Raw genomic sequence first — 14,732 nt, forward strand, 5'->3', positions numbered from 1 at the left:
TCTACAGGATGGAGAAACAGCCCTGGGGAAGGTTCTGAAGCTGCCAGCACCCCCATTGGGACACAAGGTCATGTAATCAAAGGCAAATGACAGGGCTCCTTGAACCCAGCCATTCTGTCCTCCTGGGACTGACTCTAAGTTGCCACTGACCAGGTGGGCCCTGAGCATGGAGGTGCAGAGAGGGAAACCACAAAATTCTCTTTCTCCGAAACCTGGGCTTACAGCCAGGGGCTCCCTCGTGAAGCTCTTCCATTAAACATCGCACACAAACAGACAAATAGAAATCTCAGCCCAGGTGGGCCTCACTTCCTCTCATGAACCTCCTCACTCCCCCCTTACTCATCTCCCAGCCTCACACCTACACGGCTCAGCTTGCCCTTTGAAAGTCTGCACACATGCCCGGCATGGCATGTGGAGGAGAAGACACATGGAGGGGACAGCACGTGGAGCCTGCTGCTGTGAGCTTGTGCTCGCTCATTGCAGGAGACAAGAGAAAGAGGCTGCAGCTGCTCATGTCGAGAATTCAAAAAATACAGGCAAAACACACAGACACACGCCCTCTAGCAAATGCATTTTGTTTTACAGGCAGTTCTGCGTCTCCCAGCCCCTTCCACGTGTTCCCAGAGAACGGAAAGGCAGACAGCTCATGGGGACAAGGCTACACCCAGTGGGAAAACAAAGAGAGAAGAAGTGTCGTCATAACTGTTGGAAAAGGAGGGCCGAGCTTTAGAGCGTTGGGGGACTAAAGAGCATGGTGCAGAGAGAGAAGACTGCACACAAACACAACTAAAAACACAGTATTATACAGAAGCAGCCATTTCCCCAGGGGCCAACATAGCAGGAGTGCAAGGTCATTACTTTCAGACACATTACTGCTTCACGTTTCAGAATTACCCACTCCCAGGAAACGGTCCACTTCAATAAAATACCAACGTCTTAAAAACACACACACAAACACAAACTTATTCTTTTTAAACCAGTGCTGAAAGCTAGAAAGTCTGTGAGTGCCTTCGATTTTAAAAATGTCTATCAGCATTTTTATCTGCGTGTTTCGATACTCGCTGGACTGAATTACACAAGTCTTGACCTCTGTCCAGGGACATGTTTTCCTGCACTGAGCAAAGCCACGGCCACACCAGCTCCTTCCCAGGTCCCTCTGCACCTGACACCCAGCCACAGCAGGAGATGCAAACGCCCTAGTGATGACAATGACATGGAGAAAATGTTCTGTACTCACATTTGTCCCCGGGGAGGTCGAAGGGAAGGTGGGATTTGACTGAGCAAATGACCTCGCTGGAATGGCTGCATATGATGTTCCAAGATTTGAGGCATAATCTAAATGACAAATTACACAAAACAGGGTGAAAATCTAGTTCTTTACTTTCAAAAGTCACTGTTAAGACATACATGGGGAGGGAAAAATGGAAATTCCCTCTTAACATAGTGATTAATGATTGTCATGATTATACCTCTGGGCATGTTGATAACCAGCAAAGCTTTATGTCTAAAATAGGTCAGAAAGCCCGGATAGTGTGGCCCAGTGGTTGAGTGTCGACCTATGAACCAAGAGGTCACGGTTCGATTCCCAGTCAGGGCACATGCTCAGGTTGCGGGCTCCATCCCCAGTAGGGGGTGTGCAGGAGGCAGCCTATCGATATTTCTCTCTCATCCATGTTTCTATCTTTCTATCCCTCTCCCTTCCTCTCTCTCAAAAATCAATAAAAGATATTTTTTCAAAAATAAATAAAATAAAATAGGCCAGAAAATGTCCAAGAGCCCAGACAGCAGGCCCCGTGCATTTCAGGGCCCTGGGCTCTGCCTTATAGACGCATAAGGACACGGAAGGGAAGTCTGGTTATCGCAGATATGATGTGTTAAGCCTTTGGGAAGCTGATCCGTGGCTCCAGCTGCCGACCTGTAGCCCTCGCTCACCTTCGTTCCCAGCAGGGTTATAAACGGCCGTGCTGTTGGGAGAGGCACACAGAGTTCCCTCTGCCGAACCGAGAACACACCGGACAGCAGCGCTGGAGAGGGGTGAAAAGGGGAACCAGTTACTCAAGAAGTTAAATAAAGAACTACCATATGACCCAGAAATTCCACTCCTAGGAATAGACTCAAAATAGTTTAAAATCAATGTTCAAACAAAAACGCACACATGAATGCTCATAGCAGCACTATTGACAGGAGCCAGAGGGTAGAAGAAACGCTCTGAATATAGATCAAAAGATTGATTTATAGATACAGAAAAGGTGATAATACACACACACACACACACACACACAGAGATATGAATACTATTCAGCCATAAAAAGGTGGTATATGCTGTGATGTGGATGAAGCTGAAAATACTGTGCTAAGTGAAAAAAGCCAGTAACAACAGGCTACGTAGGATATGATTCCATTTATATGAAATGTTCAGAAAAGCAAATCTACAGAGATAGAAAGCAGATTGGGGGTTGTAGGGGTTGGGAGGAAGGGAGTGAGGAGTGGCTGCCTAATGGGTTTGGGGGCAACCGGGTGTGGGAGCAATGAACATGTTCTGGAACTAGACAGTCGTAATATTTGCACAGCCTTGTGAATGTGTACATACCACTGCATTTTACATCAGTTTTACCACAGTAAAAAAAAAATGGGGAGCCAGAGAAAACCTTTCTGAAATCATTGTATTAAAATGTACACAACACAAAATGTACCTGCTTCACCATTTGTAAGCGTACAATTCAGTGGCGTTAACCACATTCACATTGTTTTGCAACCATCACCCCCAACCATCTCCAGAACTCTTTTCATCTTGCAAAACTGAAACTCTCAACCCATTAAACAAGAACACTCCATTTCCCCAGCCCCGGGCCCTGGCAACCACCACTCTGCTTTCTGTCTCTATGAGTCTGACGACTCTCAGTACCTCCTATAAGTGGAATCAGACAGCTTTAGTCCTTAGGTGTCTGGCTTCTTTCACTGAGCGTAATGTCCTCAAGGTTCACCCATGTTGTAGCATGAAATTCTTTCCTTTTAAAGCCGAATAATATCCCACTGTAGTGTGTACCACACTGTGTTTGCCTGTTCATGTGGTGGGGACCTTTGGGTTGCTTCTACCTTTGCGGCTATTCTGAATAAGAAAGGGAGGCCTTCTGAATGCGCTCATTTCAAAACACTGAACCCCACCCTCGGTCCTGTGTCCCTGGGCCCGGCATCCTCTTCTCTGTGGAAAGCTGTAGCCCCTCCTCACTGGTCTCTGGGCACCTGCCTTTGCTCTCCACTATCTATTCTCAGCACAGCAGCCAGGGGCCTGGTCAGTAGAGCCAGAGCACACCCCTCTTTCGCTCAGCCCACCAACGCTCCAGTCACACTCAAAGAAAAAGTGAAAGTCCTTACGACAAGCCCAAGGGCTCAGGATCTGGGCTCTGGCATTTTCCTGGCTCCTCACCGGGCACTCTGCGCTGGTCACACCGATGCTGCCCGAGCATCCCAGGGCCATGCCAGGGCCTTGGAACTTGCATTCTCCATGGATGGCCAGGAGTGCATGTTCCCAAGTAGCCATGAGCTCCTTCCATCCTCTCCTGAGATGTCTATGCAAGGATCACACACACACACACACACACACACACACACACACACACACCCCTGCCCCTGTCCTGATGTTTTCTGCTTAGCATCTACCCCCATGGACACCATGTGATTCACTATTCATTTTATTTATCATCTGAGCCCTCCCCCGCTTAAGTGTTGGCTCCTTGGGACAGGGACTTCATGGCATGCAGCAGGTGTTCTGTGAGGATTTCTTGGGCGCGTGCATGAACCTGTTCTCCTGGACAGCACTTACTTTTCAGAGAAGACCAGGCATTTCTGAGTATGGAGTTTTCCTTTCACATGCAGCTCCCAGTCCTAGGCCAGAAGGAAAGAAAAATGACAGAAGGAGAACTGAGTCCACGGGAAGGCAGGGTAAGTGCAGGCTTCCCAGGCCAGGCAGGATCTCAGCGCACCGGGAGGCTGGACCAACCCTGCCGATGCATGTCTTCCCCGCCTCCTCTCCCTCCCAGACTCCTGACCAGTTCCTGTTCTCCATCCTACCTGCACAGCCCATGCCCATCCTCTACAAAAGCCCAGATTCAAAAACCTGTGTCCTTCTCCCCCACTCAGTGGACCCTCAGTCCCACCGCACCTCCAGCCCATGTCCACATCCAGTTGGGAGAATCGAGCAGGTGCAATCACAGTGAGTTGCAAAGCCTTAGGAAAGGCTTAGGAGGGACAAAGCTCTCCATCACCTCTCATGTCAGCCAGCCCCCTTCAGGGACTAGAGGTGAGAGGCTGTGTCCCACCTGAGAGACAAGATGCACCCAAGCAGAGGGGAATGACAGCAGTGTGAATCCCACTAAGGAAGGATCATTGTGAAATGCAGACGGGAGGAGAGACAGAAGGCAGCAGAGCTTAAGAGGCACACACTCTGGGAGGGCCAGACCCATATTCAAGTCTCCACTCTGCTGCTTTCTAGCTACGGGGTCCCAGGGCCCCAGACAAGTCATTTCATCTCTCTGGGCTCCAGTTTTCACTTCTGTAAAGTGAGGATAGCAACAGTATCAACTTTGGAGAGTTACTACTAACACACGGTGAAGGTTTAATATATGTTAGCTGTTATTATTGCTTTGAAATATTTCGCTGCATCATCAATACATTTTGGGGAGAAATGACACTCTAATGGAACTTTGCTGCAGCTGAAGCATGTTACAACCACTGGGCAGTGTCAGGAGGCTCCATCTCCATTTCGCAGATGGGGACGCTGAGGCCTTCTTGATCATTTATCTAGGTCCCACCTGAGAATTTCTCTTGCCCCTGATGCAAAATTCTGCTCACTTTCCCCCCCTTTCAAACTCAGTACAATATATTGTCTGCAGGATAATATATGTAACTTCTACATGTACCACAGAGGAAAAGCCTTCTTCAAGGAGGCAGGAGGGTCTAGTCCCCAAGTCCCTCCTTCTCTGTAACCCAGGCAGGGTCACTTGATTCTCTCCCCACCCCCACTCAGTCCCAGCTTCTCAGCTATAGACAGGGGTTAAGAATTTCTTACTTGCCTTAAAGCAAGGGACTGGCCCTCGTACATTTCTGGAAATCCTTTTGGTTCTAATACCTGTGATTGTCATCAAGGGGATAGACGGCAACATTTTGTTCCCCAGTCCCCAAAGATACCAATTTCTCGCCCATAAAGAGTGAGAGTTGGGTGGTGGTGGTGAGCCCGCCCAGGCTCCATCGGTGGCTCCTACGTGGTCTTAGATGACTCACCTTTAAATCAAATACCTTCTTGTCGCAGATGCTGCAGACGTGTGGCAGGTGGAGGGGGGCCACCCCATGAAAGTCATTCAGCTCCTGAGCCTGCAGGGGCCGCACAGACAGCACCGCCGGTTCCTCCTTGGCCCGCCGCCGTGCACCGCTGAAGCCCTGCTTGCTGTTGTTCAGCCGACCCCCGAAGGAAGGAGGGGTCCTGTCTGGGGTGGGCTCCTCAGGGTCATACAGCTCGTAGGACTGGCTGGGGGGTGGAGGCCACAGGCTGGCGCCTGCTGCGAGGTCAGGCTTGCTCTGGCCAGAGAATCCGTGGGGGCTCTCCCACTGGCTGTTTGGACCCGGCAGCAGCGGACCTACCTCCCCTTTCAGGCCCCCCGTGGGCTCGGCCCCAAACCCGCCTGCCACGTGCGAGCCTTGGGAGTTGGCTCCGTAGAAGTCTTTGGGAAAGGCAGCCTGGCCATCTTGCCCCGATTGGCTGTACTGTCCTTCATAGGTCGCGCTGCCCGAGGTAGAGGCCGAGGCCGGCAGGAAGATGGGCTGACCATCCGTTTCGGAGCTGTAGGCCTGGCCGGAGGTGGCTTTGCCATACTCGTAGAATCCTGCCGCGGCGGGACCTGCCCCAGTCTTGCCAATGCCCAAGAGGACCGCAGGCTGGGCAGGGGTCTGAGGCATGACACCAGTGAAGGGATGCATCACCATGGCGTTGGGGGGCTGGCTGGGAAGGCTCACAGAGGGTCCCGGGCCTCGTGTCTGGCCGGGGGGTGAGAAGGCGATTGTGTTAGAGGGAAACCGGGCGCTGGGCACGCTCGCAGCATGTGGGGGCACCCCGGTGTGGCCATGGGGGGCGCTGATCACGGACGGATGCCTCAGCTGGTTGAAGAGCGGCTGGGACATAGCCACTTTGGAGAGGACTTGGTTCAGGACGGTGGCGGCCGCAGTGTTGTTGGTGACAGCTGTCTGTGCCAACTTCAGCCGGTGGAGGGTGAGCTGGGCTTGCAATTGAGCCAGTTGGAGACTGGCAGGCGAAGGAAGCAGGGGGGTCGGGTTACTGACCGAGAACGGGTTCTTGTCCAGGAGCTTGGCGGCACTGCAGGAAGACAGGGGTCGAGAGGCACAGCTGCTTTCCCCGAGGAGGCCAAGGGGCTCTCAGTGGGTAGCTGTGGTCCCCCCACCCATGGGAGCAAGACCCTCCCACAGGGCCCCACACAGAAGGGAGTCTGCAAAAACCTGTGCTCACACATACACCTCCATTAAAAGTAAAGCTCCAACAGAAAAGTTATATGAGAGAAGGTTCCATCTCGCTGGTAATCAAAGAGATATATTAGCAACAAATATTTGCCTAGCAAAGTGGCACATTTCAAAAAACACACACACAATAGCCTTCAGTGCTGGTGTGAGATAAAGTGGAATGGACACGTGTCAACGACTGTCTTAAAGTCACACAACTCTGTTGAAAGGTAGCCACGTCATATGTACTCCCGAGAGCCACATGCTTTAACCCAATAATTCAATGCTATGAATCTATCCGAAGAAAGCGAGATAAAATTCAGACAAAACTTGACGCCCAAAGATGTTTAGTAGTACTTCATTATTTAAGGTCCACAGTTGAAAATTACAAATAATCCGATAACAGGGAGGGGAGTTTTAAACTGAGTAAATTGTGATATTAGCTACAGAATGAAATTTTAAGTAGACATTTACTACTGGTGTTTAAGTTTCTGCTTCACTATGTAATATTTAAGACATTAAAAAAGTGTACTTGGCACCAAGCTTAAGGCAGAAAACACTCCAACACACAAAATGTTCCTTAGGTATCCACTCTCCCCATCCACCCTGACCCCCATCATTGCCAATGGTAGACACTATCTTGAATTTAGTATGGTCATTATTTATGTGCTCCCCCCGCAAAAAAAAAAAAAAAATTAGCGACCTGAGAAAATCCATGTACTCTAATGTTAACTGAAAAAAACGGGCTTCAAAACCACAGACAGAATGAGAGGTGTGTACTTGTGCCAAACACATTTTCATCCTTGTCCTTATTTCACATCCAAATGCAGCAGGAATCATGCTCCCTTCAGCCCACGCTCAAGCCCAACCAGCACAAAGAATAATGAAACATTTACAAGAGAAGAATCTGAAGTTGAGGTTGTAGGCAGTGGTAGGCTCGCACAGACTCTTACTACAGGGCTTTTCTGTCTGAACCTGTGCCTTCCATGTGACCTCTGCTGTGGTTATGGTGCTTTCTGGACCAAAAACCAGGATGCATAAGGGGACAGCCTTTCCCAGAAAGTCTGGGATATCTAGTTACCGCAGTCAGGGCTCTTTTGTGAGCCCATATTTCTTGTGTCTTAAATACCCCCCCCTTTTTTTTTTATTGATTTCAGAGAGAGAAGGGAGAGGGAGAGAGAAACACTGATAAAAGAAAGACAGTGATCAGCCACCTCCTGCATGCCCGATCAATCTGGACATGTGCCCTGACCCGGATTCAAACCAGCAACCTTTTGGTACATGGGACAAAGCTCAACCAACTGAGCCACACCGGCCAAGGCTAAACACATCTTTTGGTGAGTGGGTGTAATAGGGAAATATGTTTGGGGTGTTGATGAACTGCAATTTCCAGGACATTTAAAAGGGAAGAATGGGACTGTGCATTTGAAGCTGGGATTAACATGGACAACCCAAGCTGTATATTCAGCATGCTTATATAAGTAAGTGTGGCGTAGAAGCTACAAAGCTACAACACTTCAGACAAGGTTTCCACTGTCACACGTTCTGTACAGTAAAAGTCTAACCACAATGAAACAAAGGAGAGAAGCTGGGGGTGAGCAAGGCTCAGGAATAAAGGGGAGACATGGAAAATGTGTGGCATGTTACATCATCTCTCCCATTTTGGAGACACTTTGAAGAAAGCAAGCTTCTGCTTGGGTTGGTCTAAGAAAATGGTGAAGTGTGTGTGTGTGTGTGTGTGTGTGTGTGTGTGTGTGTGTGTGTAGGTCATGGGGAAGAAGGGAAGCAGGAGAGAGTCTCACGTTGATCGCAATGCTTCTGTGGGACCAGTGCTTAGCGAGGCTGCATTATCTCATTTGAGGTGTCTCAATTATGCAGGGAAAGAACCTAATGCTCAGAGAGATTAGGTAGCCTTACTTGCAAGGACTCACAGTGAGTGAATACAGATGTGGGATTCCACCGCCAACCAGGCTTTGAAAAGAAGAACAAGGGCGGCGGTTAGGCGTGCAGCCTCTCAGCCCTCTGAGTGTCTCATGGGCTGCCTCGCTGTTTTGTTTGAAGTGAGTTCTCAGAAGACCAGGCACACTGTGTCCAAATGCATGTAAAAAACACATGTCGGAGCCAGATAAAAATGACCCTGAGTTACTGTTTCCCATCCTGTGAGAAATCAAGTCATTAAAGAAATCCCACCTTCACCCAGGAGCAGCCCTGCTGTGCTCCAAGGGCAGAGGAGCTGGCTGCATTTTAGGGTTTTGGAAGGCTGGGAGTTCCAGGTGAAAGGTGGTCACAGACCTTTGCTCCTCTTAGGGGTGCTGGCTGCAGCAGAGCCTTGGTGGCCCCAGGGGGGCCCAGGCACAGATCATGGTGGAGGTGGGGAGGCGAGAATAGGAAAGGAAGAGGAGGATGGTCAAGAGTCTGATGATAGATTTCTGTGGGTGCAGTACTAAGTGGCTGAGCTTTAGAAAAGCAATTAAGCTTAACGCAAAACCCTGCCCACAGGGAGCCAGCCCTTCCTACCAGGTTTGTCCTCAACGCAGCCTGTCCTTGCTAACGAGGCGATAATGAGGTGCCAACTTGGTTTACATGACCAGAGTAAGAAGAGGTTGGTTTTGTTTTTCCAGGAGAAGTCAGCTGTATTTTCTAAAACTGCGTCCTGGGCTGGTGGGAGCTCTGGCTGGAGAGTCACCCCTAAGAGGACGCGTGGGGAATTGCTGCCTTTCTAACCAGGAAAGCCAGCCTCCTGGGTGTCATAGGTCAGCCAGGGAAGCAGGTGCGGCTCCGAGTACAGCCCAGGTTGCAGAAGATCACCCTTTCAGATCCAACATGAATAAGACCATTTTCTTTTCAAGTCCTGCTTTGCCTAGCAAATTCTTACTGTCCCCAACTTTACTCAACCTTGAGTAGAAGTGATTTCACATAAGTCACCAGAGCTGGATACCTCTTTTGAACCAAGGACCCTAAGAGAAAGAGGAAGACCAATCATTCTATCTTTTGAAAGTCCTAAAATTCAGGGGCTTCTAGCAATCATATTTTTGACCAAAAAATTGGGGCATCTGATCCGACACCCTCGGGGCTAGAAGTGATGTCGCCTTCCTGTTTCCCCACTCCCTTGGTTCCTCACTCTGATGTCACTTAGCACATCCTGCCTTGTGTTCAAAATAACTGCTTATGTGCCTTTCTGCTTCCACTAGACCTAAGCTCTGCGAGGGAAAGGAGCATGTCTGGGAGACTGTCGATTTCCCCGGCACGCTGCCTTGCACTTGGTGGACACTCAGCAACAGCCGTGAACAGAATGGAGAAGGAAGATAACGGACGTGGCTCATCAGAACCTGGTGACTGTAAGAAGATGTGGACACCTCTTTTAAGAGTGTACATTTCACCCTAGCAGGTTTGGCTAAGTGGATAAAGCGTCAGCCTGTGGGCTGAGGGGTCCCGGGTTCGATTCCGGTCAGGGGCACATGCCTGGGTTGCGGGCTTGATCCCCAGTGAGCGGTGTGCAGAAGGCAACCAGTCAATGATTCTCTCTCATCATTGATGTTTCTCTCTCTCTCTCTCTTTCCCTTCCTCTCTGAAATCAATAAAAATATGTTTTAAAAATAGTAATAATAAATAAAGTGTATCAATTTAGCTTTTAAAAAAAGAGTGTATATATTGTGGATAAAGGCCCTCATATAACTCAAAAAGCAGAATCTAAAGATACGCAGAAGGCAAATGGGTTTTGCTGTTGTATACAGCTTAAACAGATGGGGATGGTCTACAATTCTCCATTCCAAGGCAGGAGCCCCAATACACTCTTCTCCCTGTCCATGTCTAGGTTTTGAAACTGATGGATAATCCCTGTGGTAGGCTGAATAATGGCCCCCAAAGATATCCACATCCTAATCCCCAGAACCTATGCAATGTCACCTTCCATGGTAGGTGGACTTTGCCAATGTGGTTAAATGAAGGAGCATGAGATGGAGAGACTGTCCTGATGGGCCTGATGTATTCACAAGAGTCCTTAAAAAACAGTGGCAGGAGGCTCAGAGTCAGGAAGAGATGCTATTAGGATGGAAGCAGAGGTCAGGGAGGAGAGGAGACACTATGCTGGCTTTGACGATGGAGGAAGGGGCCATGAGCCAAGAAAATACAGGAGGCCTTTCGAAATTGAAAAAGGAAACAAATTTCCCCTAGAGCCTCCAGAAGAAATCAGCCCTGGTGACACCTTGACTTTGGCTTAGTGAGATGGATTTTGTACTTCTGACCTCCAGAACTGTAAGATGAGAAATTTGTACATTTGTGGTAATATGTTACAGAAGCAAATAGGAAGCTCATGCAATCCATCAAGAAAATTATACATAGAAGAGGCTTCCATTCAGGACACTGGCTGGATCTTGCTGGCATGAACTCATGTTCCCAGCGGTCCTGGACAAGCACAGGTCATCTCACCAGGTGTCTGAAGACCCTCTGGGAACTCAGCCAAGATCCAGAAAAACCCAGAGGTCCCTTCCTTCTCAAAGTCAACTTTCCTACTCAGCCAAGCAATGGCAATCCGGGAGAGCTTGGACTCACAGATCCTTAGGGATTGACTCAACCAGCCCCTTCATGAACAAAGAGAGAAAATGACTTGCTCACAGCTGGGTAGCAGTACAACCTTAATGAGAACTCAGATCATTCAAACCAGCTTTTAGCACCTGACAAAATAGTCTTAACTAAGCCCCAGTACTATCTATTTCATCGCCAACTTATCATTTCCACCCATACGTATCTGTGGCCCTCCCCGCTGTTCAGAGAAGTACCTTCAATATGCAAGGCACTCGCTGATCCCTGGGGAGTTGCAAAGATTCAGCCCCTCTGAGCCCCTGTAAGCTCCAGAGGTGACAGTAGGGATGTCCCGTGTCTGGGGAGCCGGTGGGAGACAAAGTTCCGTGCACCTGCTCCATCCTGTCTTCTAAACCTGTGCAATGGCTCCCTTTGCTGTCATAGAGTCAAACCTCGAAGGACAGAGAGAAGCACAGAGAGTCCCTTGTGCAGAGCTGGAAAAGCCTCCACCAGGAGGGCTGGCCCCCATCATAGCACAGCCTCTCTGATTCACCCAGGCCTCCACGGGGCTCACTGCCTCCAGGGCTGACGGTCCCTTTCTGAGCCACTAAGAATTCACAGTGCATAATTACATTGAAAACGTTGGTTGCCTGCTCACTTAGAAAGGTTTTCTTGTTTTGTTTTGAATTAAAACAGCACTTCTCTCCATGGTTTTAAACATAAAATATAACATGAAGGAGAAATTGTTGCCTTTATAATGCGGGGGAGATTTAGAACATCCAGATGAAAACTGTTTCTAATGGTTTAATCCCACAGTGCCAAAAGGATGTGCAACATATTGTCTCCACCAGCAGAGCGCAACAGCTGTCCCCGCATGGCAAGGCTCATTATTCATCCCAAAGCTCTTCTACATTTTATTCCGAGTCCCAAGCAGGAGGCAGTGATGGGTTTGTAGGGGGGCACAGGGAGTGAGGCAGTGAGTCGGGGTGCTAGAAATTCAGCCAGCGTTTTGTGATGTGATTCATCCTATTCTGAAAGGAAGGCAGAGCACCCAAGACACAGGCAGGGCCCCGGGGCCTCTGCTCTGCACAGACTCCATCGGTGTTCATGAATTGGTCCATACAGCCCATGAGGACTGAGCATCTACAATGTGCCGGGCGAAGTTGCCAAATGGTGGGGACACAGTGATGGAGAAAGAGATACCTTCCCAAGAGGAGACAGACCAACACAGAGAGTGATGGATAGTCCTTTGGAGGTAAGCACAAAACAGCAAGGCCCAGGAGGAAGTGGTGCTAGCCTCAGACTGTTCAGAGAGATGTAACAAACAAAACAAAAGGAACAAAGACTTGCAAACGTCCTGGGCTCAGTAATCCATCTGCAGATGCAAAGATGAACTGGCTGTTAGTGAAAGGCAGCAGGAGGGTGAACTGTGGTCCAAGACCTGGGCTCCCACCTGCCAGTTACTGGTTATGTGATGGAAGAAAGTTGCTTAATCTTCTCATCTGTAAAATGGGAATAGTGATCCCCATCCCATGTGACAGAGCCCCCTGGCCACCGTGACTGGCTCAGCGATGGACACTCCCTGAAATCTTGTTGGTGTTATCAGGAGAGAGACACCCTTCTGTCATGCCTGGGTTGCTATGCTGGTTGAATTTGAGCCACCACGTAAGGAGAGGCTGCTTGAAAGTCAAGCCAACCCAAGACCCCATCCTGGAGCTGGGCAGGCAGCTCCTGGTGACCTCACAGGGACACCTTGAGCCACTTGCCCTGGACTGCTTGGGCTTTTCTGTACACAAACTAAGGCATTTCCTTTATTTGTTAATAAAAATAATAATGTAAAAAGAAAGCCAACCTACTACAACCATCTGCATTAAATTCAGATGTTTCCCCTCCAAGGCCCCACGATGATTCAGTAGTCTGTCATCCCCAGCTTCTTCTGCGGAGGGGACCACTGTGAGGACCTAAGGGGTACTGCAGGGGGAACTGGGGCAATCACTTTGTTGAGTGTCCACTGACCAGAGAGACCTGCTTCCTGGAGGTTGGGGAACAGAATGCTCCTCCATCCTGGGCAGAGTAAGAGCCCCATATGGTGGTTATAAGACCAGGGTATGCATGGGGTGTGGGCTACGCAACAACATTCTTTTTAATCCTCACTCAAGGAGTGAGGATGTTTTTCCCATTTATTGTTTGAGAGAGAGAGAGAGAGAGAGAGAGAGAAACATTGATGTGAGAGGGACACATCGATTGCTTGTCTCCTGCACATGCTCCAACCAGGGGCAGGGATCAAACCTGCAGCCCCGGTACGTGCCCTTGACCAGGAATCGAACCTGTGACTCTCCAGTGCACAGGCCAACACTGACCACTTAGCAACATTGGCCAGGGCATATGCAACAACATTTTGCACATTCAGAGATCCAGTCCTGACCACACAGGTGCTCTTGTGAGCTGGGGACATAACACCTTTACCTTCTCAAGGCGGCAGTTTCTAATCTACTGAGACACCTTGCAGATGGGGGTGGGGGAGTGGGGATGGAAAGGAGCTCAGGTTTCAGAGTTAGCATCCACTTGGGTGTGAATTCCAGTTCACCACTTGTAAGCTGGGGACTGTGGGCAAATACTTAGCCTCTCTGAGCCTCAAAGTCCTCATTGTTAAAGCCAGGGTGGCTATACCTAAGGTATAGGCTTGTTCTGAGTTAAATGATAGGGTGCACAGAAATTGTTCCACACAGTTCCTAGCACACCGTAAGCATTCACTAAACAAACGTAGCAGCAGCCGCTACTACAACTGTCTTCTCACCCTTATCATTACCATCAGCACTACTATCACTACCACCATCACTGGCATCACTGGCATCATCAGAGCAGATGGCGAGTGACAGAGGGAGACAGCAGAAAACACAAGGAGATGTGAATATGGAGAGAAGAGAAGTAAAAAACAAGGATGGACATCTGTTGAGAGAGGGGGGAGCAGGCTGGGGACTGGGACTTGGAGGGAAGAGAGAGTTATGAGTTGCTTGGTAATGGGATACGTAGTCAACAGGAGACTGAAAGGGCTGTGGAATAATGAAGACACAGCCGAAGTTCCATGGTGTGAATGTCCCCTGTGATGGTCAGCCAGCCAGAAGCAAAAGCCAAGAACCGCAGCCCAGCGTGGTTCAAGGTCTGGCTGGGCACAAGATCTTCCAAGATAACCAATCAGGAATTTAAATTCACTTCCAGTTCAACACAGGACCCTGTCCAGGCCAAGCAATGGACATGCCATTTTTATTATGTGTTAGAACATAAAATATAATCCAGGTGAGAGGGCTCAGAACCTGGCCAGAGAGTGTTTTCCAGGTTTGGTCACACCTTCATAACATGGCCAAATCAAATGAAGTGCAATCAGGGTCAAGTCTTTGCTGAGTCCTGCCCTTTCTGTCGCCTCCTGGGAGCTGAACTTCACATCATAAGTTCTCCACTCTACTTTAACCCTCTTAGACTCGAGGTCAGGACGCGATCCGCAGGGAACAGTCCCTAAATGCCAGGGTACGAGAGGACAATGATGATACTACAGTACTATTGGGGCTAAAGTTTAAACTCTAGCTCATTATCACAAATGTGAGATCAAAAAGAGGCCTTAGAGACCATTTAGTTTAACCCACTCCATTTACGGAGAAAAAAAGAGAAGCTCAATGAAGTAGACATAATATGTGAATCAAACCAAG

At 49.1% G+C, this 14,732-nt stretch overlaps 1 protein-coding gene across 1 annotated transcript in view; it reads right to left on the reverse strand.

Moving 5' to 3' along the window:
- The window catches only part of RBM20 (RNA binding motif protein 20), a 176,042-nt gene that overhangs the window by 43,296 nt on the left and 118,014 nt on the right, over positions 1 to 14,732 (reverse strand). The window contains exons 3-6 of the mRNA XM_070433239.1: positions 5,281 to 6,367; positions 3,824 to 3,885; positions 1,933 to 2,024; positions 1,238 to 1,335 (exon numbers count right to left, since the gene is read on the reverse strand). Of these exons, the coding sequence (XP_070289340.1) occupies positions 1,238 to 1,335; positions 1,933 to 2,024; positions 3,824 to 3,885; positions 5,281 to 6,367 (1,339 nt within the window). The remainder of the gene's footprint in view (positions 1 to 1,237; positions 1,336 to 1,932; positions 2,025 to 3,823; positions 3,886 to 5,280; positions 6,368 to 14,732) is intronic.

The sequence above is a fragment of the Myotis yumanensis genome, unplaced genomic scaffold (assembly GCF_028538775.1).
Source record: "Myotis yumanensis isolate MYYU_CA2020_CCGP unplaced genomic scaffold, mMyoYum1.0.hap1 SCAF_13, whole genome shotgun sequence".
NCBI classification, from domain to species: Eukaryota; Metazoa; Chordata; class Mammalia; order Chiroptera; family Vespertilionidae; genus Myotis; species Myotis yumanensis.